Source organism: Nicotiana sylvestris, chromosome 9 (genome assembly GCF_000393655.2).
Source record: "Nicotiana sylvestris chromosome 9, ASM39365v2, whole genome shotgun sequence".
In the NCBI taxonomy this organism is placed as follows: domain Eukaryota; kingdom Viridiplantae; phylum Streptophyta; class Magnoliopsida; order Solanales; family Solanaceae; genus Nicotiana; species Nicotiana sylvestris.
Window position 1 is genome coordinate 150,866,527 of NC_091065.1, and position 24,044 is coordinate 150,890,570.

General features: G+C 42.0%; 1 protein-coding gene across 1 annotated transcript; it reads left to right on the top strand.

The window, feature by feature from the left end:
* Positions 1-18,597: 18,597 nt before the first annotated feature.
* LOC138878410 (uncharacterized) lies at positions 18,598-21,740 on the top strand. Its single transcript, XM_070158087.1, has 5 exons — positions 18,598-18,928; positions 19,296-19,400; positions 19,722-19,900; positions 20,601-20,682; positions 21,004-21,740. The coding sequence occupies exons 1-5, from the start codon at positions 18,598-18,600 to the stop codon at positions 21,738-21,740; spliced, it is 1,434 nt and encodes a 477-aa protein (XP_070014188.1).
* Positions 21,741-24,044: the final 2,304 nt, after the last annotated feature.

Sequence of the window (24,044 nt, forward strand, 5' to 3'; positions counted from 1 at the left end):
AAAAATAATAAGAGCGAGATATATAATAAATTGAAATGCTTCGATTGAATTCATAATTGTTTTGAATATCAGAGATCTTTTCAAAATTAAAGACAACGCGGAAATAAAATTAGCTAGTAAAAAGTAAAAATGTGATGCATGGTGCTTTTGTTTAGCCTTGCTACCCCGAAGCTTTTCGGACCCTGGTGGTTCTGATTGACCAATTGCTGAGGTGTTCTCCTCGGTTCACAGCTTGTATAGAAGGGACTTCCTCTCCTTCCTCCTCGAAAATAACACAGCAGTCCAAATCATCGTCTTCCATAAATAGATTCTTCATGGATGCCAATGATTTATCTTCCTCTGATCCATATATGATGTTTGCCGGCTGGAAAGTCTGCTCTAGGCGAGGTATCGGATGCTCCAGTGGATAGTAGGGACCGCGCCATGGTGGCGACCAGTCATTGAACTCTTTCTAAGTGTATTCATACCCCAAACCAAATGTAGTACCATGTTTCTTCAGCTTGATGGGTTTGGTGATTCCCTGGAGGTTTTTGCCGAGTCCCTTTCCAGGTTCTTACCCACACCAATTCAAGATACTTTCAATATTGTTATCCCACAATTTATCCTTGTCTATAGCGTTGACCCTTTCAATATGGTGGTATGTTTCTCCGCCTATTATCCTTCTGCCTCCAATCATCGGGATGGTCTGGCGACTATATATGGGGTTGCTACCATCTCCATGAATAATCACCTCTTGGTGATTCCATTCGAACTTCACTGCCTGATGCAGGGTCGATGCTACAGCTCCAGCGGCGTGCATCCATGGTTGTCCCAACCGCAAGTTGTAGGATGCTGGGGCATCTATCACTTGAAAGTCAACGTCGAACCAACTTGGTCCTATTTGTAGGCATAGGCTAATCTCTCCAATAGTAGACCTTTGGGTCCCATCGAAGTCTTTGATATTGATGGTTCCATCTTTGATCTTGTGCAGGCTCTTTCCCTATGTTCTGAGACTGATCAGCGGACAGATATTGAGGCTGGATCCTCCGTCGATCAGGACTCTAGTGATGAAGTAATCCTCGCATTGCACGGTGATGTGCAGGGCCTTATTATGACTCAGTCCTTCCGGTGGCAGCTCATCTTCGTGGAAGGTGACTTTGTGGCTTTCCAGTATTTGCCCTACCATATTTTCCATTTCGCCTCCAGTTATGTTGTTGGGCACATAAGCTTCGCTCAATATCTTCATCAAGGCATTTTTGTGTGTGTCAGAGCTCTGCAGAAGAGCTAGGATGGAGATTTGCGCTGGTGTTTTGTTCAACTACTCAACGACCGAATACTTCTTAGCTTGTATTTTCCTCCAAAGATCATCAGGCCCAGTTTCAGTAGTCCGTCCAGAGGCTTGCTTACTGGACTCAGCTAGGTGCTCTAGAGTGTAAACCCTGCCTGTTTTGGTCATACCCTACGCAGCAATTGCTTCTCCCATCTTGGTCTTCCCTTCCCTCCTTGCTTCAGCTGTGTAATCCCATGGTATGTCATTTGAGTGGAACGGTGTTATGTCTGACATTGCTACAGGAATAGGTACCCTTGGTGGTAACACAGCAACTTTGAAAGGTGCAGGTGCCTTCGGGACTCCAAACTCAACCTTAATTGGTCCGGGCGCCTTTGCAGAAGAAGGTGTTTCAAATTCGAGAGGTATAGACATATTTAATTCATCGCTATTGGAGGGCTGATTCTACACAACAATTGGGTTAAGTGTGACCGCCGGTTTCTTTGGCTCATCGCCCTCAGCAATCAATCTTATCGACCCCTTGGGGTCCCAGTCATCTTCGATCTCGATCATGTGAATGTGTCCACCTTTGTGATCAGGCAGAGGGTTGTTGCGGACATTAGGAGCAGGCTCCTTTACTACGATAACCTTATTGTCGATTATAGTTTGAATCTTGTCCTTCAACGAGCGACACTCGTCAATGGTATGTCCCTTCATGCCGGAGTGGTACGCACAGGTCTTATTAGGGTTGACCCACTGGGAAGGATTTTCTAAAGTTATGGCTATATATTGTCTAGGAGGTCTGCGGTCAAAATTTGGTCTGGGTCTAGGGAAATTTTGGCGAGTGGGAGGTGATTGGTAGTGAGACGGTTGGGCATTATAAGGTTGGTAAACAGGTGCTGGTTGAGAGTATCTAGGTGAAGTGGGTTGATATGTGGGAGGTGCAGATGATTGGTAAACGGGTGGTGGATTTTGGTAAGAGGGTGCGGGTGCTTGGTAATTCGGGATAGGTTGATATGTAAGTGGAGGTGACGGGTAAGTGTGGTATTTTAGTGGTGATTTGGCTCTCTGTGAGACCATCACGACACTCACATCCTTCTTCTTGGATGTGCCATCAGACTATAAAGCCTTGTTGGTGGCCTGCAATGCTTCAAGATTAGTAACCATACCATTCTTAATGCCTTCCTCAATTCTTTCTCCCAGCTTGATGATATTGGAGAATTTCTGGCCCTCGATCAGCATCAACCTCTCATAATATTGTGGATCCTGAGCCCGGACGAAGAATCTGTTCATTTGTTCCTCTTTTAATGCCGGCCTGACCTTAGCAACCTCTGATCTCCAACGAGTAGCATACTCGCGGAATGTCTCGGTAGGTTTCTTCTTCAAATTCTGGATGTAGAATAAATCTGGTGCATTCTTTGTATTGAATCGGAACCTATTCATGAAATCAGATGCCATACCTACCCAGCTTGTCCATTTCTTGGGGTCATGACTAATGTACCAGGATAAAGCATCCCCCTTCAGACTTCTCATGAAGAGTTTCATACGGATTTTCTCATTCCTTCCGACTCCGACCAGCTTATCACAATATGTCCTCAAATGGACTCTGGGATCTCCCGTGCCATCGAACAGTTCGAACTTGGGAGGTTTGTACCCCTCCGGAAGTTCAACATTTGGCTGAATGCAGAGGTCCTCATAATTCAACCCATTTATACCTTTGTTTCCTTCCATGCCCTGGACTCGGCTGGTCAACTTCTTGAGTTCTGCTACCAAGTTTGTGATAAGAGAGTCCTTTTCATCAGACTCAGGTGCACTTGAGATTGGTTGAGTATAGTGGGGTACGGTATCTACGTATATGGGAGTGTTGTGGAGGTGGTCGTTTGTGGTATTCAGTGGTTCAAGAATGAGTAGTGGAGTGTTGTTTGGAGTGTGGCATGTGTTGCAGTGTTGAGCATGAGTGGGTTCCATCTGTGGTTGTGGGGTGTTCTGTGGAGGTGCGGGATTTTGAGTATTTGGAAAGTTGACATCAGGAGCGGTGAGAGAGAATGATAAATTTGCGAAGTTCCGAACTTGGTCCAGTTCTTCTCGAAACTTCAATAATTTCTGCTAAAGTTGGGCAGTAGTTTCCTTAGAAATCGGGGTACCCTGAGGAATCTCAATTCTTTCAATTTCCTTTCTGGCGCTTGAATCTCCCATTCTACCTTTGTTCTTGTTCCGGATAGGACTCGGAGGAGGAGGAGGTGGAGGGCCCTTGGATCTTGTACTGTATGATGATGGTGCCAGAATGCACGAACTAACCTTTAGGGAGGGGAATAATAAAAGAAAAGAAAAACAAAAAAGGTAACAAGTTAGTGCGGATTATGAGGAAAAAATGTTGCAATATTTAAACATACTATGCAAGAATATAAATCGTGTCCTAATTTGGGTACCTCGTTATGCCCGAGGCAGGCTTAGCGATAAGTTAATTTGGAGAACTTATAATGCTAAATGCCTCATTTTATTGACAAAAATAAAATGAATCCCAAAACGACACTAAAATAGCGGAAAGTAAAAATGTCACTAATGGCCATTGGCCTTATTACATTAAAAGCGAAAAGAAAGACTCCTAACTACTTGGTCCCAGAAGGACCTTCTTCAGGTTGAATGTTCTCGTTGATCAAGTCCTCCAGCTCGCGCAGATTTTCCAGTAAAAATGATATCGCCAAACGTTCTCCTTTTCCTTCCTCAGCATTCTGACAGTCGATGACTCTTTTCCTCACTTTCCCTTCCAATTCCAGCAAGTTGTACTCTAGGTATTCTAGCTTCTCACTAGCCTTGGTGACTCTCTCTTTCCATTCGTTGATTTGGTTGCTCGATGGGAGGTTTCTCCACCAAGTCTGCAAGAGTGAAGGTATGTTTACCATACCGAAGTCAGGAACTTTGTCATTCATTTTCTGCAAAACAAAAGGGTTAAGACCTCACCCCCACCGGACTCGACTATTTAATACCAATAATCAGCATAAAAAGCATTTAGTTCTCCAAATAAATGTACAGAATATGGTGGTGTCCGTTTGGGTTTCAGGGAAACCCGATGGACTTTGGACAAGATTATCTTAATGAGTCGTTATGCGGAAAACATAACTGACTCGGCTAGGTTTGACCATGATGCATGTACAATTAAACAGAGTAAAGTTTCTATTGGGTTATTAGACAGGTACCCTTGAGCGGACAACTCAAGAGGGAAAGGTACGGAACCGTCGACTACACCGTTGATCGACTGGTTTTACCACAAATACGCCTTTGTCGAATTTAAAGGGTGATAATATTGGAAGAGCGCAACCACTCATTATAAGCGTTGCTATGGTATTTGTTTGGCACGAGTGGAATATGATGTTGAAGATGCAGTTTACAAGAATGAAACAAATTGACATGTATTTCCACGTCCATAAGATAAATGATTACAATAATTGCAGTAATCACAACAGTATTGAAATAAAGTAGTAAAGGAAAGCAGTTAAAGGAAAGAAAAGACATGAAGAGCCAAGTCAGTTTGGTAGTGAAAGAATAAAAGACAGTAAATAAAGCAATTAATGAGATAGTAAAGTCACTAGAAACATGCAATGGTAAAAGCCTAAAGATGTTCCCCCGTAGAGTCGCTATGCTGTCGACGCCCCCTTTTTCTATGGGTCAAAATCGAGTATACGACATTGGGAGGACAACTCTATTCCCTTTCGAGAATTGGGTTTTGGAATTTTGAAGAGTCGCCACCTAATAATTATAGTGCATTAGGACACTTTAAGAAAGGTTTGAGTTGGAAAAAAATCAGAGTTCGGGTAAGGGCTAGAAATTATCTCGAGGGGAAGGTGTTAGGCACCCCTCAAGATCCACTAGTGTGGTCCCGGCCATGTTACAATTGTGACTTTACAAGTAAACAATCAAGGCTCAAATAAGGACTTGCATACAACATTGCAATTAGGTTGAAAACTTTTGAAGGTAAGTAGAGAGGACAGAAATTTATGAAAAAAAGATTTGAATGGTTTCACGAGAAGAGATGAAAGCAAATAAGGGGAGGGGGTCCTAGGTTTACGATTAATATGGATCACTTCAATGCAATACCCAGCAATCACTCCTCAAAAAAGAGGGGTCGCATGTGATATTAGCGCATCGGTCATCATCTCCATATCTACCCTTCCCACCCCGTTAAGGTATTAAAGCGCGGAATAGTATCGTTACTTATTGCATGCTATTACCGGTCCCAATAATATCAGTCCCGAAGGCATATGGGACTATTAATCCTAAAGGGGAGGGAGCTGAGGCTTTTGCAGTCTTTTAAAAAGGATAAAATTCTAAGGCAACATTCAAAACATATACAGCAAGTATTGGGAAAGCAAGTAAGCAGATATGGCTCAAATAATCCTCCTTAAATCAGAGAAAATCAGATAGTTTAGCATGTTTTACACGTACTGATTAGGTCTGAATTAAACTTAAACATTATGGTAGGCTGATTTATCACATATTTTCAGATAAGAAGTCTGAATTAGGCGTGTCTGCTGGTTGTAATTATCAAAGATTGATGCAATTATAGTTTTTATCCTAAAGCTTGCCTGGGTGTTAAACGGAACCTATAGGCATGATATCTATTAGTTTCAGAAATAAAGATGTAAACTGATTGCAGAAAAAAGAATGTCAATTACAGGGACATAAGATCTGCAGGCGTTAAACATTATTGCTACTGATTTTAGGCTTATAAGCGAGTTGACGATTCAGGTTTGGTTGATAGCTCCTATAGGCATGCTTTCTAGGCGTTACTGATTTTAAGCGTTGTTATTGTCATGCAGAAATCCTATAGGCAGGTCATCTATATGCAGTTAGTTATTTAAATCTTATAAACAGGTTTGCCTAGTGACAGATGCATATGCAAAATGCAGGAAGTCCTATATGCATATTACCTATATGATATGCAGAATTTCAAAAACGACTTATAGACATGGTATCTATATGAAGTGCAGAAAAACCTATGAACATGGTATCTATATGAAATGCAGAATTTCAGAAGTATAGGAATTCTCTATGAACATGGTATCTACATGATACGCGGAATTTCAGAAGTATAGTAATTCCCTATGAACATGGTATCTACATAAGATGCAGAATTTCAGAAGTATAGTAATTCCCTATGAACATGGTATCTACCCCTTTGCATGCAGGACTGACCCTTCCTTTTTCACTAACACCCCAGCAGTTTATTACAAGATTATTACAGACCAGAATGAATAAGAAAAAGATAAGAAATATATCAGAAATTAAAGATTCCAACCAAGGAGAGCCTAATTCAGACCCCAGGTCTGAAATATGAAATAAACCAACTTCCAAAGATCAGATTTCCAAAGCCTTTCTCTTATTTGGGATATATCAAAGTTCGAAGGAGCTTTAAGAACTCCAGGCAATGCTTACACCTCTAAATATCATTGCAGAATCAGATTATAGTGCAATGCAGAAGGGCCATCCCTCAAATGTCCAAGCTCAGACGGAACTCAAAAGTCCCAAGGCAAGGCTTATAGGAGGGGGGCAGAACCTAGAGGCTAGGAGTAAGTGCAAGTGCAATAGAAGGAAATTAGGGGAAGTCCAGCGTAAACTGGTGGTCATACCCAACAATAAGGAGTGCTGGCACACCCTAACCAGTCTACTAGGCCACATTTTGGGAGTTAAAATCCATTGAGGATCAGGTTCAGACCTGAGCAGCAATTTGGATACTGCTAGGCCATAAACCTTAACTCAAACACATAGAAGGGAGTAGGGGTACGGGGAATTCACAACAAACAGCAGATGCAAAGAGAGAGTAGCATATTCAATACAGAATATGAACAGAAAAGTAGCCAAGAGTGTAGAAACTGTAAAGTAAACACATAGGGATGATGTTGGAATCAAAATTAGGACATACCAGTTTCAGGGAAACAAATAAGTGAAATAAGAAGTCTTGTAAGCCAAATTGCAAGCAAGCAGTACAAAAGATCTCAAAAGAGAGTAGAGAATTGAAAGAGTATTGTAATTGAGAGTGTGTGTGTAAGAGTATGCAATTCAAAGTGTGTTCAAGTGCAGAAGGGTAGTCCCCTTTTATAGTGCAGAAAACAAGTAAGAAAAGGTAAGGAAGTAGTTTGCAATCAATCACATTTAGTCTCCCTTTGGTTAAGGGATTCTGATTTCGAATGGGCACAAGACAATTAAGGAAAGAATTTGATTAAAACCTTTTCCAAAGTAACATAATAAGGGTAAATACACAGGGTTTATTTAAAGCCAAAGTCCATTAAAGGAAAGCTGCAAGCTTTGTTCGAATGAACCAAGTCAGAAAAAGGGTAAAGAAAGGTTCAATTAGGGAAAATCAGTAACAATCAAGTAAACACCATTAAAGGAATTCGGAATCAATTAGTAGTTGGCAAAACCTTTTGAAAGAAGAGTTCTCATATATAAAGCACACAAATATGTGAATCAAGAAAAGGCTGTCAAATTATTTAGAAGAGAGTTTAATCGAAGAGAAGTTCAGAATCATAAACAAAAAGATACAGGTTCAATTTGCAGACTCATAGTGAGTCTGAGAGTTCAGGGTCCCAAAGTGGAGCCTTAACTCGAACACAAAAATCAAAATCGTCAAAGGAAACCCCCAAATCCTAGGGTTTCAAAATTGAATCAGACATGGAAGTGAGAAAGCAAGTCATTTGTTTCAGAGTCTCAACAAAACAGATATGATAGCATGTTTGAATGACAAAGGAAGAAAAATCATGAAGAACATATTTGAGAAAACTCGGAAGCTAAACAAGTTCAGAAGAAGGAGATAATACAAACGTGAACACAGGTAGATGAAGCATGTAAGAACATGAACAGAGTCCAGTAAACAAGATCAAATAACTTAACAGTAAACACACATAGTAAAAGAGTAAAGAAAAATAAGCAGGGATTAACAGGAGTAACATGCATAGCAGAAAAGAAAAGGTAGAAGACAGTACATGCGTAATAAAGAGTAGTCACACCAGCAGGGTATGGACAAACACACATAAAGTAAAGAAGAAGAAAAATCAGAAAGATTTTTCCCAAAAAAACCATTCAGAAACCTTAAAATCGAAGAGAAACGATTTTGAAAAGAAACTTTTGGGGAAAACACTTTAGATGGCAAGAAAAGCATAGATACAATATATATCTAAGAAAATAACGGTGAAAGGACCTTGAATAGCTTAGGATTTCGGAGAAACCCTAGAAATGAGAAAGACTTGGAAACATGTCCGATCTTGAGTCGGAGAGGTCAAGAATCAGGCTCCTCAGTCTTGAATATGCCGGAGCATGGCCGGAGGAGCCATGAAATCAAAGGTCTGAGAAGATTGGAGAGGGAATCGTCGAGGTCAGGCCTTGAAGCTTTGAACAACCCTGACTTACTAGTGAATATAGGTGAGTACCAACTATCCATGGCCTGAGAAGCCATGGATTCCGGTGACTGGTGGTTGAAAAGGGGTAGGAGGAGGCTAGGGTTTCGAAGAGTTTTTGAGAGGATCTGAGAGGGTTTGGGAATCAAAGTCGGCGGGCCAGGTGAGAATGAGGGATTAGGGTAGTCACCTGTGTTTAATTATGGTAGGGCGAATAGTGGTCATTGATCCGAATGATCAACGACCTAGATTTAAGAAGGTAGGTAGGGAACCGGGTTGGGTCGTTTGAGTTGGGTTAGGAGTTGGGTCAAAAGGAATTGGGATGGTCCGAATTTGAGTGTGAAATTGGGTCAATTTTAGGCTAAAATCGAAATGTAAAGGGGCTACAATTGAAACGAACTAAGGCCAAAATTTAAATAGCCAGTTTTCCCTTTTTATTTTATAAAAATAGTAAAAAATGATTTTGAAAGCAAATTAAAAGCACTGGATCCGTTAATAGTATATAAATATTAATTTAAAAATATTGGAACCAGTTTCATAATTATAAAATGCTATTAAATCTTAAAGCAGGCTAAAATTGCAATTATATGCAATTTAGCTTTTAAAATACCAAATTAATTTGAAAAAATATATGAAAAGTAACCTACCTATATTTTGGTATAAATATGAGAATAAAATAAGTTATTTACCAAAGTGATAATTTTGGAAATAATTATTGAGCAATAAATCAATTTAAAAATCTTTTAAAAAATTGGAAAAATACTAAAACACTTGGGCATACTTATATATGTATGTATATGATATTTGAAAATATTTGCATGTAAAATAAATACATAGGGAAAATTTGGGTATAAACACCCGGAATGGGGCTAATAAAGAGAGTGTTGTAGGCTCATTGAATTCATCTCGGGAAGTGCGTGGATGCTGCCTCGTTAAAAACCCTGGCAGTAAAAATCCGCTTCGAGATAAAAAACCAATCAAAGGAAAAGAGTGCAACGGATGCTTTGAAACCTCAGGGTCCTCGAGCCGGAGCGACATCCCGATTGCCTTGGTCGCTGGCTTGCGCAAGAGTTATTGTGAAGTAGAAGATAGAAAGCGGGAGAGGTGATTATACCTTGGTGGAGATGGCGCTTTTGAGTTCTGGCATTCATTTGGTAGTTGCTATATGGTCCTCTATTTGAATGCGTCTGGGCGATCATTAAAAAATTGTGTGGACGACGTGTTGGGGCTCGTCTTTTTTGTTCCTTTTGGATGTTTCTCTTTCTCTGGGTTGGTTTTTAGCCGGGTTGCTGAGAAATTCCCGAAGGTGCTCGTTATCAAGCAATCGGGCCACTTCCTCTTGGAGCTGCCTGCAATTCTCGGTTCGGTGCCCGTGCGAGTTGTGAAACTCGCAAATCAAATTGTAGTTCCTTTGGGAAAGATCCTAGTGTACTGGTCTGGGCCACCTTGCATCCCTGATTTTGCTAACGGCGAACACGATGTCTGATACATCAACGTTGAAGTTGTACTTTGATAGGCGGGGCAACCCTGTTGGCCTTGTGTACCTGTCGAAGCCCCATCTTTTGAGGGGTCCCCAAGGGTTCTGTCGTCGGTTTACCAATCGATCGTTACATGGCAGATTGCATTTTGGAGCGTTTCTCCTATCATCGGGGTACGGCTGGTACCTCTCTTTATTGGATCTTGGCTCCTTAGCCAAGAGTCCGCTTAAGTATACTAAGCCCGAAGGGGCTCCCAATTGGTTGTCCTTAACCCTGATCTTTGACTGGTATCGGTTGTGGATGTCCGACCAGGTTACAGCGGGATACTTGATCATATTTTCTTTCAGCTGCCTCGATGCCACCGAGCTACGTCCATTCAGGCCTTGAGTGAAGGCCTGCACTTCCCAGTCATCGGAGACTAGGGGTAGTTCCATTCGTTCTATCTGAAAATGAGACACGAATTGTCGCAACATTTCATTCTCCCTCTGCTTAATCTTGAATACGTCGGACTGCCTTGTTGCTACCTTGATAGCACCGGCATGCGCCCTTACGAAAGAGTCCGCTAGCATGGAGAATGAATCTATGGAGTTGGGAGCTAGGCTGTGGTACCACATCATGGCCCCCTTCGAGAGCGTTTCTCCAAATTTCTTCAGTAGGACGGACTCGGGCTCATCATTTTTTATGGCGTTGCCCTTCACTGTGCACGTATAGCCATTGATCTATTCGTTAGGATCCGAGGTCCCATTGTATTTTGGGAGTTCTGGCATTTTGTACTTATTTGGAATAGGTTTTGGAGCCGCTTCCTCTAGGAACCGCCGTTGCACGAACTTCCTCGAATCTATACCTTTCAAGACCGGGGGCGCGCCTGGGATTTGGTCAACTCTGAAGTTATAAGTTTCGACCCTCTTATCATTAGCCGTTATCATTTTCTTGCCTGACTCGATCCTTTTAGTGAGGTCCTCCAGCATATTCACGATGGTAGGATCGGCTACTGATCCATCGTTGCTTGACCTCTTTGGTACCCGTTCGGCTGGGGGAGTAGTTTTCGGCGCTATTGTGCTGGGAGTCTTCGGATGGCTTTGCAACTGAGCGATAACCAACTGCTGTGCCTGCAACATTTCAAAAATAATGTGAAGACTAACTTCCTGTGCTTCCCGAGCCGGGGTCTTTTGGGCTTCCAGTTGGTCGCCATGTTGTATGCTTTCGTCGATGTGTGAGGTTTCGTCGACTTGCTACGTGTCTTGCGAACTCGTGTCTGCTGGAATCAGTCTAGGTGCGTTATCGAGGTTCTGCATTGGTGCGCTAATGACTGGAACAACCATACCGTTCTCGCCATGATTTTTGAGGCAGTCGTTCTCGACCCTGTTTACCGAGCCATATATTTTGACCTGAAATCAAGAGGTCTTGGACAATAAAAAGTGTGAAAGATAACTTGGGTTTGTGCAATGAAACCAGCAAGAAAATAATCACTATTATTTTTAGCCCTATGGTGGGCGCCAAACTGTTTACTGTAAAATGGTAATGACAATTAAATTTGTAAATGGGATTCTAAAAATATGTGATCTATTTTTATGCTAGTTGTTAGAGCAGTTGATGCTAAGAGTATGAAGTTTAACGATGAGATGCAAGCTAAAACAGAGAAGTAATCAAACCACGGGGCTTGCTACCCGAGCCTCGGATTGGTCGATGGAGAGCCTCGGGGTCGATGTTAGGCTCGAACTCGAGCTATTGGGGGTAACCGAGGAGGGGATAACAGTTAGAATAAATTAAAGAAGGCTCTTTATGGCCAATATCAACCAATAAATGAAGAACAAATATGAAGGCGGTGAATGCTAAGAGGGGCCTCGAGCTAGTAAGAGCGAGTAAGTTAAAGAGAAGAAAGAGAGAGATATTACTAATCTTGTGGAGAATAGTTGGAGCAACAGAAGCCCCTTACAAAGTGGTGTGGATTCCCTTTATATAGGAGATGGAATACAATATAGTACAGAATGCATTAAATATAAAGACACAGGGATGGGACGGCTAGGCACGATGCTAGACTCTACTGATGTTGGTTGCTCGCCTCGGGAGTTCTCCACCCTCGGAATCTTTGTTGGGTCGTGGGCAAACCTCGGGTGAGGGAGCTCGATCGTAGTCCTGCAGCCTCGAGATACCGATATGACTCCCCGAATGTACCTTAGTAGCGAGAAATAGATCTCTCCGATTTCACCGTATACAGGTTTGTTGATTGTTGATCACCTTACACTTTTCAAAATTTTCTTATTTAATAACTCCCTATGTTGTTTTTACAAAACTATTTCAAGCAAATCTCTTTTAACACAGTTTTCCTACTGAAACCCTTTCAAACTATGTCAAACACTCTCACTCTACTCCTAAGTCCCTAGGTTCTGTCCCCTCTAGTGTGTGTACTGCCTTGGGATCCTTTTGATATCCCTATGAACTCTAACACACTGAGACTGGCCCTTCCACACTGCACTTACACAATTTGGTCTAGGTGTGAGCACTGCCCGGGATCCTTGAGATCCTTAGGGAACTCTGACGCACCTAGATAATGATATTGTCTATGAAATTGGCATTTGAGGCTATTAAAGGTTTAGGAAATCACTTGGGCCTGCTTCACGCTCCCTATAGTGTAACTTCTTCTTTTTTCTTTTATCTATTTATGTAATCATTTATCTGGTTTGTAATAATTTGTAAACTAATATTGAGGTGATTAGTGAAAAAGGGGTGGGTAGTTACATATTTGTGGGGTAATATGGGTAGAAACCATGCCTATAGGATGTTATATTTGCTATGCTTGCTTTGCTATGTTAGAAATCATGCCTATAGGTTTCAAGTGGTTCCGATAATAGAAATTATGTCTATGGGTTTTTTAAATCAACTTCACAAGTAAATACCATGTCTATAGAATGTGATCCAGTTCAACTTCTGTTATAACAGGTAATTACACTTATTTTCATTAAACATCATGCCTACAAGTTTCTAACATCAGCTCTTGACAACTAGATATCATGCTTATAGGGAACAACATCAGAAATTCTGCCTAAATCTAAAATCAGTTTAGTTTAAATAAGTCAGTTCAATTCATGTTAGTTTACTTCGAAACTGGTATAATCAGTGGTTTGTTTTCCTTAAATGAATTCTTTCAAGTACTGCCTTAATTTACTATTAGAAAGCATGCCTATAGGAATTCAAGAGTCCATTTTAAAAGTTGTCCATTGTTTTACTATATCAAACATAGTTATCATGCTCTTAGGACACTGCTATTCAGCGTTTAGGCAAGCCTATAGGGTGAGTTTAAATTCTGCAACTCCGAAACTGTATTTCTACCACTTGAAGTTGTTCAGATTTAACAAGTCTAATCAGTAGGCAAGTTAAATAGAATCCTTCAAATATTGGCCTAATTCAGTACTTTATAACCTTTGCTCACTTAGATATCATGTTCTAGGATTTGTTTTCTTAAGTGTTTGAATGTTGTTTGAAGACGTGCACTTATGTGATATGCTTGAGGAGGTAATCGTAAGCCTCTAACTTGCTTTATATGCAGTCCTAAATTGTTCTTGCATGTCGCCTAGAATTTTCTCCTTTTAAGCACCTTAGGGGTTGTCTAGAACTGCCCAGCTTTAGAGGTCCTAAAACCTCCAGGACCACAAGGAAGGGACGGGTAGTGCACCCGTAGGACATTGTCAAGGTTATTAGAACGCTTTAGGCTATAACCAAGTGGAGGGATTTGGGTAGAACGGGATATAAAGACTACGCGCTAATGTCACGTGTAGCCCCTCATTGAGAAGTGTTTACCGGGCATTGCGTAGGGTGATCCTGTAGGCTAACCAACCTAGGACCCCTCTTTCCAAATCCCTTCTGCTTAAAGACTTTACTTTCTTTTATGCACACAACCTGTTCAAATTCTATGTCTTATTATTTGAGTCATACAATGCCCAACATGCTTTATATATTTGTTTCAACTACTTATATGTTAAAGGACTAATTTGTAAGTATAAGTTCGGCCGGGACCCACAGTTGTGGACCAAGAGGGGTGCCTAACACCTTCCCCTCAAGGTTATTTCGAGCCCTTACCCTAAATCTTTGGTAATGCAAACCAATCCAAGATTTAATCGCTCTAGGTGCCCTAACGCACCATAATTCGTTAGGTGGAGACTCTTCAAAATACTCAATTCCCAAAAGGAAATGAGTTACTACCCCCATAAATGTCAAAACCCGGACTCCGCGAGGAGAAAAGGGGGCGCGATAGTTGCTAACATCAATTTTTTATGAATGAGTTTGTTGAAGCTTTCTTTATGATTGTAGAGATTTAAAATGAATTTAGAGAGGTTTTTTAAGTCTTTGGGTGTGGGCCCTACTTATGTGGTGACTTAGCCACACCAAACCTTTTAAATATGCCACCTTTCACATGAATTTAAGTCACTAGGTGGGCTTAGTTGGCTGCCACATGGGAGGCCCATCAATCTTATCCAAGCATGCTTAATTACATAGTTAATCTCCCACTAAAAATCCATAATTACCAAATTATCCACATAATTAAGAATTATCTCAAACTACTTAAAATACTACTCACTTTTAACATACTTCATACACTTTACTATCATGGTAATGTGGTACCTTGTATGATACTAGTCCATAAATATCGGGTATTATAACTTGGACCGTATTTTATTCCAAATTGTCAAACTTCGACACAACTCATTTTCTTCGATTCGCTTACCCTCACCATCACAAATTTACTTATCACTTGTTTAAAATAGCGTAATACTTATAATCTCCAAAAAATCTTGTCCTTGAACTAATGTCAATTATCTTACGACAAATTCAACGTGCAATACCACAGGATGTAACACCATCGTAACTTAATACTGCGGAGCATAACATCATCGTAATATAATATTGCGGAGTGTAATATCGACGTAATTGTGATAACCCAAAGGGTTATCTTGTGTTTTAGAATCCGAATATGGGTTCCAAGGCCTTGAAAATCTTATTTTCCTTCTCCTCAATTTGTGTGCGCATTCCGGGCATGTTTCTAGAAAGCCTTTATGTGAAATTTAAGAAAATTATTGAAATTTGCCATTAAAATTGATTAAAGTTGACTTTGGTCAACATTTTTTGTAAACAAACCCGGATCCGTGATTTGACAGTCCCGTAGGGTCTGTAGTAAAATATGGGACTTGGGCGTATGTCCGGAATCAAATTCCGAGGTTCCTAGCCCGAGAAATGAATTTTTGAAGAAAATTATTTGCTAGAAAATATAAGTATTTTTGGAAATGAAATAGTGTGTATTCTCGTTTGTATCGGGCCCTTATTTTGGTTCTGAAGCCCAGTATAGGTTTGATATAGTATTTAAGTTGTATCTGTAAAATTTGTTGAAAAACGGAAGAGATTTGATATAAATCGGACCCTTGGTTGAGAAAATAGAAATTTTGAACTATCTTATGAATTTCATGGGTTTTGGTGTTAAATTCGTTGTTTAATATGTTATTTTGGTGATTTGATTGCACAAGCAAGTCCGTATTATATTTTAGACTTGTATGCATGTTTGGTTTGGAGGCCCGAGGGCTCGGGTGAGTTTTGGATAGGTTTCGGAGTGTTTTGGACTTGGGAAAAATATGTTGCAAGTTCAGTTCTGGTGTTGGCCTCTGATCTCGCAATTGCGAGACTAGAGTTCTCATTTGCGATGCCTGACAGTGTTGAAATTGCGAGCCAATCTTCGCAATTGCGAAGAGTAGCTGGGACAACAGACTTCGCAATTGCGAAGAACTCTTCGCATTTGCGAAGTAAAGCTGGGAGGGTGTTGGTCGCAAATGCGATCATATAATCGCATTTGCGAAGGATCATGTTCGCAATTGCGAACTTTCCGTAGTAGTTGCGAAGGTGGAAGATATGTGAAGGGTTCACATTTGCGATACTTTCCTCGCATTTGCAAGCATCGCAAATGCGAAGCTCTAGTCGCAAATATGACGTCTGCAACTGAGCAAAAGGGTCTTGGACGGAATTTTTCATTCATTCTTCAAATTTTCAAAACCTAAACTCCAAGAGGCAATTTTCCTAGAGAAAATTCTTCCCCAAATCATAGGTAAATGATTCTTAACTCAATTCCTTCAACCTATTTCATCTTTTTACATGATTTCATCTCAAATTCTAGGGTTTTTCATGGGAAATTGGGTGTTTTTGGGTAGAATTTAGGAATTTCAAAATTTGGGGATTTGGACTTCAAATTGAGGTCAGATTTCAAAACCAATTGCATATTTGGGTTCGTGGGTGAATGAGTAGTCGAGTTTTAGTTCAAACTTCGAGTTTTGACCAAGCGGGCCCGGGGTCGGGTTTTAACCTTTTGGGAAAACATTAGGAAATCTATACTCATGCATTAGAATTGGTTTATTTAGCGTTAATTGATGGTAATTAATTAATTATGCATAGATTCGGGCAGTTTGGAAGCTGAAATCAAAGGAAAAGCGGTACTTGAGGCTTGACCTTTTGGCCGTGGAATAGAGGTAAGTGTTTGGTCTAACCTTAGCTTGAGGGAATAAGTGTTGTGTCTTAATTGCTACGTGTTAGTGTAGAGTATGACGTATAGGTATGGTGACGAGTATCTATACGTTGGTGTCGAGCATGCAAGTAAGTCTTAAACTGTGATTGTTATGATTCTTAATATGTAATATTCATGCTTAAATTGACGATTATTCATGTTGAACAAGACTTACGATATTTTCTTGGTAATTGACCATTGTAGAGTATTGACTCAAGTTGAGACTTATTTTTTGAAGTTAACTATTGAAACGAGATTGGTTATAGCTGATTCCCTTGCCGGGATGTTATTGTTTCTATTGTTAATTCCCTTGTCGGGATGTTATTGTATCTATTGTTGATTCCCTTGTCGGGATGTTATTGTTTCTATTGTTTGGGTGAGAAAGAGTGTAAAGCACGAAGGGTGATGTCGTGCACGATATTGTGAGAGAGTGTTAATGCACGAAAGGTGATGTCGTGCCATATTTCTGTGAGTGTTAATGCACGAAGGGTGATATCGTGCCATGATTATGATAGAGTAAAATCACAAAGGGTGATGTCGTGCCATTTCTGTTGATTTCAATGGTGAGGAAGAGAGTAAAAGCACGAAGGGTGATGCCATGCACTTGTTATTGTGTTATCATTTCTGTTGTTTCAAAGTTAATATTTACCTTGTTTCTTTACTTTATTACTGTCAGAATTTGATATTCCCCTCAGCATGTTTCCCTTACCCGTCTTTATCTTCTCAATTCTGTTGTTATTATTTTTCGTATGTGATTTAACTGCATAGGTTTATATGGTTGTTGTGCCCTAGCCTTGTCACTACTTCGCCTGAGGTTAGGCTCGACACTTACCAGTACATGGGGTCAGTTGTACTGATACTGCACTCTGCACTTTCTGTGTAAATTTCGGTGCTGGACCGTATGAGTAGTGTTGAGGCTGCTACCTTCATTCCACAGGAGACCCGAGGTAGATATGTCGGCGTTTGCAGACCTCAGAGTCCTCTTCCTTCTGTTTTAGATTTCCTATCTCATTTCATTTAGAGAACAGCTGTATTTTTCTTTCTAAACCAGTATTTGTAGAAATTCGTAGATGTTCGTGAAATTGTGACACTAGATCATTAGGGTAGACATGTATTGGAGTAGTTTGAACTATTGTAACACTTCCGCACTTTATATCTGTTTAGCTTTAGTTATTATTTATTTCTGTTTGGGTAAATTGCTAATATGTTAAAACCATAAGTTGTTGGCTTGCCTAGCATTCAAGAGTTAGGCGCCATCACGATCCCGACGCTGGGAAATTTGGGTCGTGACAAGTTGGTATCAGAGCACTAGGTTGCTTAGGTCTCACAATTCACGAAAAAGCTAAGTAGAGTCTGAGGGAGCGGTATGGAGACGTCTGTGCATATCCCCCAGATGCTACAGAGTTTAGGAATAACTTCACATCTATTCATCTCTGTCGTGCGATTTGACTTCTCAATGTTAATTGAACTTCTACTCTGTTCTTTCGTAGATGGTGAGAACACGTGCCTCTTTATCCGCTGATCAGCAGCCGAGCCCCTAGTGGCAGCTCCTACAAGGGGAAGAGGATGAGGTCGAGGCCTTGCTAAAAGCCGAGGCAAGGGCAAGGCTCAGCTAGAGCTGCAGCACCGGAGCCTCAAGTAGAGTTTGATGATGAGGTTCCAGCCCAGACTGTTCCAGCAGGGCCAACTTAGGTTCTAGAGGGGTTCATCGCTATCCTGGTACTCCAGGATGCCCTGGTCCATCTAGTGGGCCTTATGGAAAGTTTCACTCAGGCAGGCATACTTCCTATAGCACCAGCCGTCTCCCAAGCTGGGGGAGGAGCACAGAATCCCTCTACTCTCACTCCAGAGTAAATGGCTCCTTAGTTTTAGAATCCAGCAGCTCAGCCAGTTGGGGTAGTTTCGCCGGGTGTTGTAGCTCAGACCGGTGATAGAGCAACTATGTCTTTTGATGCTTTGTGGAGATTGGATAGGTTCACCAAGCTTTTCACTACTACCTATGGTGGTACATCTTCAGAGGATCCCCAGGACTATTTGGACAGTTGTCATGAGGTTCTACAGAACATAGAGATAGTGGAGACCAATGAGGTCAACTTTGCTACTTTTCGTCTGTCAGGTTCCGCCAAGAATTGGTGGAGAGATTATTGTTTGGCTATACTATCTGGGTCATCGGCTTTGACTTGGGATCAGTTCTCTCGGCTATTTCTGGAGAAGTTTCTTCCTATCACTCAGAGTGAGGACTATCGGAGGCAGTTTGAGCGTCTCCAACAGGGTTCTATGATCGTCACTCAGTACAAGACTAGATTTTTGACTTGACCTGTCATGCTTTTCTTATACTTCCCACTGAGAGAGAGAGAGAGAGATAGAGAGAGTGAGGAGGTTTATCGAGGGACTAGCTCAGCCTATTAGATTGTAGATGTCTAAGGAGACAGGGAGTGAGATTTCTTTCCAGGATGCAACCAATGTGGCCCGGCGAGTCGAGATGGTTTTAGCTTAGGGGAGTGGTCAGGGGTCAGACAAGAGGCCCTATTTTTCTGGCAGGTTCAGTGGTGCCTTGTTTGGAGGAAGGGATTTTTTCGGTAGAGGCCATCCTCCCAGGTCATTTCATTCAACACTTCAAACTTCTCACGGTGCTCCAGGTGGCCGTGTTTCTCATATGCAGTATTCTGATCAGCTACCCTACAGTGCACCACCAGCTCCTATCAGTGCACCTTTGCTCCAAAGTTATCGTGGTGGTTACTCAGGTCGTTAGGGCCAGTCTCAGGGTTAGCAGTCTCACCTGCCGAGGTTTTGTTATACATATGGTGATCCAAGGCATATTGCTAGATTTTGCCCTCGAGCATCAAGTAGTTCTCAGCATCAGGGTTCTCGTGACATGGTTCCGGCACTGGGTGTTCCACCGCCCGCTCGGCTAGCTAGAGGTAGAGTTCAGACAGCTAGAGGTAGAGGTCGAGGTGTTAGAGGTGGAGGTCAGACCGCTAGAGGTGGAGGCCAGCCAGCAAGAGGTCATCCCAGGGATGTAGTTCATAGTGGTGGAGCCTAGCCCTGATGTTATGCTTTCCCAGCCAAGCCTGAGGCTGAGGCATCAGATGTTATTATCACATGTATGGTTTCAGTTTACAATAGAGATGCTTCAGTTCTATTTGATCCAGGATCTACATACTCCTATGTGTCATCTTATTTTTCTACGTATTTGGTTGTGCCTCGTAATTCTTTGAGTGCTCCTGTATATGTATCCACACCGGTGAGTGATTCTATTATAGTATATTGTGTCTATCACTCGTGTGTGGTTATTATTGGGGGTCTTGAGACCCGTGTAGATCTCCTACTTCTCGATATGGTTGACTTCAATGTTATTTTGGGGATGGATTGGTTGTCACCTTATCATGCTATATTGGACTATCACGCCAAAACCGTGACCTTATCCTTGCTAGGGTTGCCTCGATTGGAGTGCATAGGGACTCCCGTTCATTCTACCAACAGGGTTATTTCTTATATGAAGGCTCGGCGTATGGTCCACAAGGGGTGTTTGGCTTATTTGGCTTATGTTCGTGATCCTAGTGCTGAGGTTCCTTCTATGGTTTTTATGCCAATTGTTCGGGATTTTCCAAAGGTGTTTTCTGCAGACCTGCTGGGGATGCCACCCTTCAGGAATATTGACTTTTTACATTGATTTGGCTCAGCCTATTAGATTGTAGATGGCTAAGGAGACAGGGAGTGAGATTTCTTTCCAGGATGCAACCAATGTGGCCCGGCGAGTCGAGATGGTTTTAGCTTAGGGGAGTGGTCAGGGGTCAGACAAGAGGCCCTATTTTTCTGGCAGGTTCAGTGGTGCCTTGTTTGGAGGAAGGGTTTTTTTCGGTAGAGGCCATCCTCACAGGTCATTTCATTCAACACTTCAGACTTCTCACGGTGCTCCAGGTGGCCGTGTTTTTCATATGCAGTATTCTGATCAGCTACCCTACAGTGCACCACCAGCTCCTATCAGTGCACCTTTGCTCCAAAGTTATCGTGGTGGTTACTCAGGTCGTTAGGGCCAGTCTCAGGGTTAGCAGTCTCACCTGCCGAGGTTTTGTTATACATATGGTGATCCAAGGCATATTGCTAGATTTTGCCCTCGAGCATCAAGTAGTTCTCAGCATCAGGGTTCTCGTGACATGGTTCCGGCACTGGGTGTTCCACCGCCCGCTCGGCTAGCTAGAGGTAGAGTTCAGACAGCTAGAGGTAGAGGTCGAGGTGTTAGAGGTGGAGGTCAGACCGCTAGAGGTGGAGGCCAGCCAGCAGGAGGTCATCCCAGGGATGTAGTTCATAGTGGTGGAGCCTAGCCCTGATGTTATGCTTTCCCAGCCAAGCCTGAAGCTGAGGCATCAGATGTTATTATCACATGTATGGTTTCAGTTTACAGTAGAGATGTTTCAGTTCTATTTGATCCAGGATCTACATACTCCTATGTGTCATCTTATTTTTCTACGTATTTGGTTGTGCCTCGTAATTCTTTGAGTGCTCCTGTATATGTATCCACACCGGTGAGTGATTCTATTATAGTATATCGTGTTTATCACTCGTGTGTGGTTATTATTGGGGGTCTTGAGACCCGTGTAGATCTCCTACTTCTCGATATGGTTGACTTCAATGTTATTTTGGGGATGGATTGGTTGTCACCTTATCATACTATATTGGACTATCACGCCAAAACCGTGACCTTATCCTTGCTAGGGTTGCCTCGATTGGAGTGCATAGGGACTCCCGTTCATTCTACCAACAGGGTTATTTCTTATATGAAGGCTCGGCGTATGGTCCACAAGGGGTGTTTGGCTTATTTGGCTTATGTTCGTGATCCTAGTGCTGAGGTTCCTTCTATGGTTTTTATGCCAATTGTTCGGGAGTTTCCAAAGGTGTTTTCTGCAGACCTGCTGGAGATGCCACCCTTCAGGAATATTGACTTTTACATTGATTTGGCTCCAGGAACTCAGCCCATTTTTATCTCGCTGTATCGCATGGCCCCGCTAGAGTTGAAGCAATTGAAGGAGCAGTTGCAGGATTTGCTTGATAAGGGATTTATTAGACCTAGTGTCTCGCCCTGAGGTTCGCTGATGTTGTTTGTTAAGAAGAAGGATGGATCGATGAGGATGTGTATAGATTATCGGCAGTTGAACAAAGTCACCATCAAGAACAAGTATCCATTGCCGAGGATTGATGATTTATTTGATCAGCTTCAGGGTGCCAAAGTTTTTTTGAAGATTGATTTGAGATCTGGCTACCATCAATTGAGGATTAGGGCATCCGATGTCCCTAAGACAGCTTTTCGGACTCGATATGGGCATTATGGTTCCTAGTGATGTCATTTGGGTTGACAAATGCCCCAGGAGCATTTATAAATTTAATGAACCGAGTGTTCAAGCCCAATATAGATTCCTTTATGATTGTTTTCATTGATGATATCTTGATCTACTCCCGTAGCTGAGAGGATCATGAGCAGCATCTTCGAGTCATTCTCTAGACTCTCTGAGGGACAACCAGTTATATGCTAAGTTTTTGAAATGTGAGTTCTGGTTGAGTTAAGTTGCATTCTTAGATCACGTTATATTAGAAGAAGGTGTTTAGGTGGATCCTAAGAAGATTGAGGCAGTCAAGGACAGGCCTAGACCCACATCAGCTACAGAGATCCGGAGTTTTTTGGGTTTGGCGGGTTATTACTATCGGTTTGTGGAGGGGTTTTCATCTATAGCAGCCCTGATGACCAGGTTGACCCAGAAGGGTGCCCAGTTCAGGTGGTCAAACGAGTGTAAGTCGAGTTTTTAGAAGCTCAAGACAGCCTTGACAATAGCACCGATGTTGGTATTGCCCACAGGTCAGGGCCATATACAGTATATTGTGATGCATCTCGTATTGGACTTGCTACGGTGTTGATGCAAAATGGCAAGGTTATTACATATGCTTCGCGACAATTGAAGATACACAAGAAGAATTATCCATTTTATGATTTGGAGCTAGAAGCCATTGTTCACGTGCTGAAGATTTGGAGGCATTATTTATATAGCGTGTCGTGTGAGGTGTTCATGGATCACAAGAGTTTGCAATAATTGTTCAAGCAGAAGGAGCTAAATTTGAGGTAGAGGAGGTGGTTGGAGCTATTGAAAGACTATGATATCACCATCTTGTATCATCCTGGGAAGGTCAATGTAGTGACTGATGCTTTGAGTCGGAAGTCATCCAGTATGGGCAGCCTTTCGTATATTCCAGTCGATGAGAGACCCTTGCTTTGGATGTTCAGGCTTTATCCAATCAGTTCATGAGGTTGGATGTTTCTAAGCCTAGTCGTGTTCTAGTTTGCACAGTCGCTCATTCTTCATTGTTTGAGCATATCATAGATCGGCAGTATGATGATCCTCATTTGCTTGTCCTTAGAGACACAGTGCGGCACGGAGGTGCCAAGCAGGTTACAGTCAGAGATGATAGAGTTTTGAGGATGCAGGGTCGTATTTTTATGCCTAATGTGGATGGACTTTGTGAGTTGATTCTAGAGGAGGCCTATAGTTCCCGTTACTCTATTCACCCGGGCGCCGCTAAGATGTATCAGGACTTGCGGCAGCATTATTGGTGGAGGAGGATGAAGAAGGATATCATTGCATATGTAGCTCGGTGTTTGAATTGTTAGCAGGTTAAGTACGAGTATCAGAGACATGGTGGTTTGTTTCAGAAAATTGAGATTCCTGAGTGGAAGTGGGAACGTATCACCATGGATTTCGTTGTTGGACTCCTACGGACTCAAAGGATGTTTGATGCAGTATGGGTTATTATGGATAGGCTGACTAAGTCAGCACATTTCATTCCTGTGGCGGTTTCCTATTCATTAGAGCAATTAGGTGAGATCTACATCCGGGAGATCGTTCGTCTTCATGGTGTGCCCGTGTCTATCATTTCTGACTGAGGTACGCAGTTTACCTCTCATTTCTGGAGGGCAGTACAGCGTGAGTTGGGTACGCGGGTCGAGTTGAGCACACCATTTCATCCTCAGATGGACGGGCTGTCCGAGCGTACTATTCAGATTTTGGAGGATATGCTCTGTGCATGTATTATTGACTTTGGAGGTTCTTGGGATCAGTTCTTGCCATTAGCAGAGTTTGCCTACAACAACAGTTATCAGTCGAGCATCCAGATAGCTCCCTATGAGGCACTATATGGTAGGCGGTGTCGGTCACCAATTGGATGGTTTAAGCTGGGAGAGGCACGGTTGTTGGGAACAAACTTAGTACAGGATGTCTTGGATAAGGTTAAGATCATTCAGGATAGACTTCGTACAGCTCAATCCAGGCAAAATAGTTATGCTGACTGAAAGGTTCATGATGTGGCATTCATGGTCGGGGAGCGAGTATTGCTTCGGGTGT

Coding starts and splice junctions, on each gene's coding strand:
- LOC138878410 (XM_070158087.1), top strand. CDS start 18,598: ATGTCTTTTGATGCTTTGTGGAGATTGGATAGGTTCACCAAGCTTTTC. Junction 18,929..19,295: donor GTTTGAGCGTCTCCAACAGG/GTTCTATGATCG, acceptor ACGGTGCTCCAG/GTGGCCGTGTTTCTCATATG. Junction 19,401..19,721: donor TTATCGTGGTGGTTACTCAG/GTCGTTAGGGCC, acceptor ATGCTTTCCCAG/CCAAGCCTGAGGCTGAGGCA.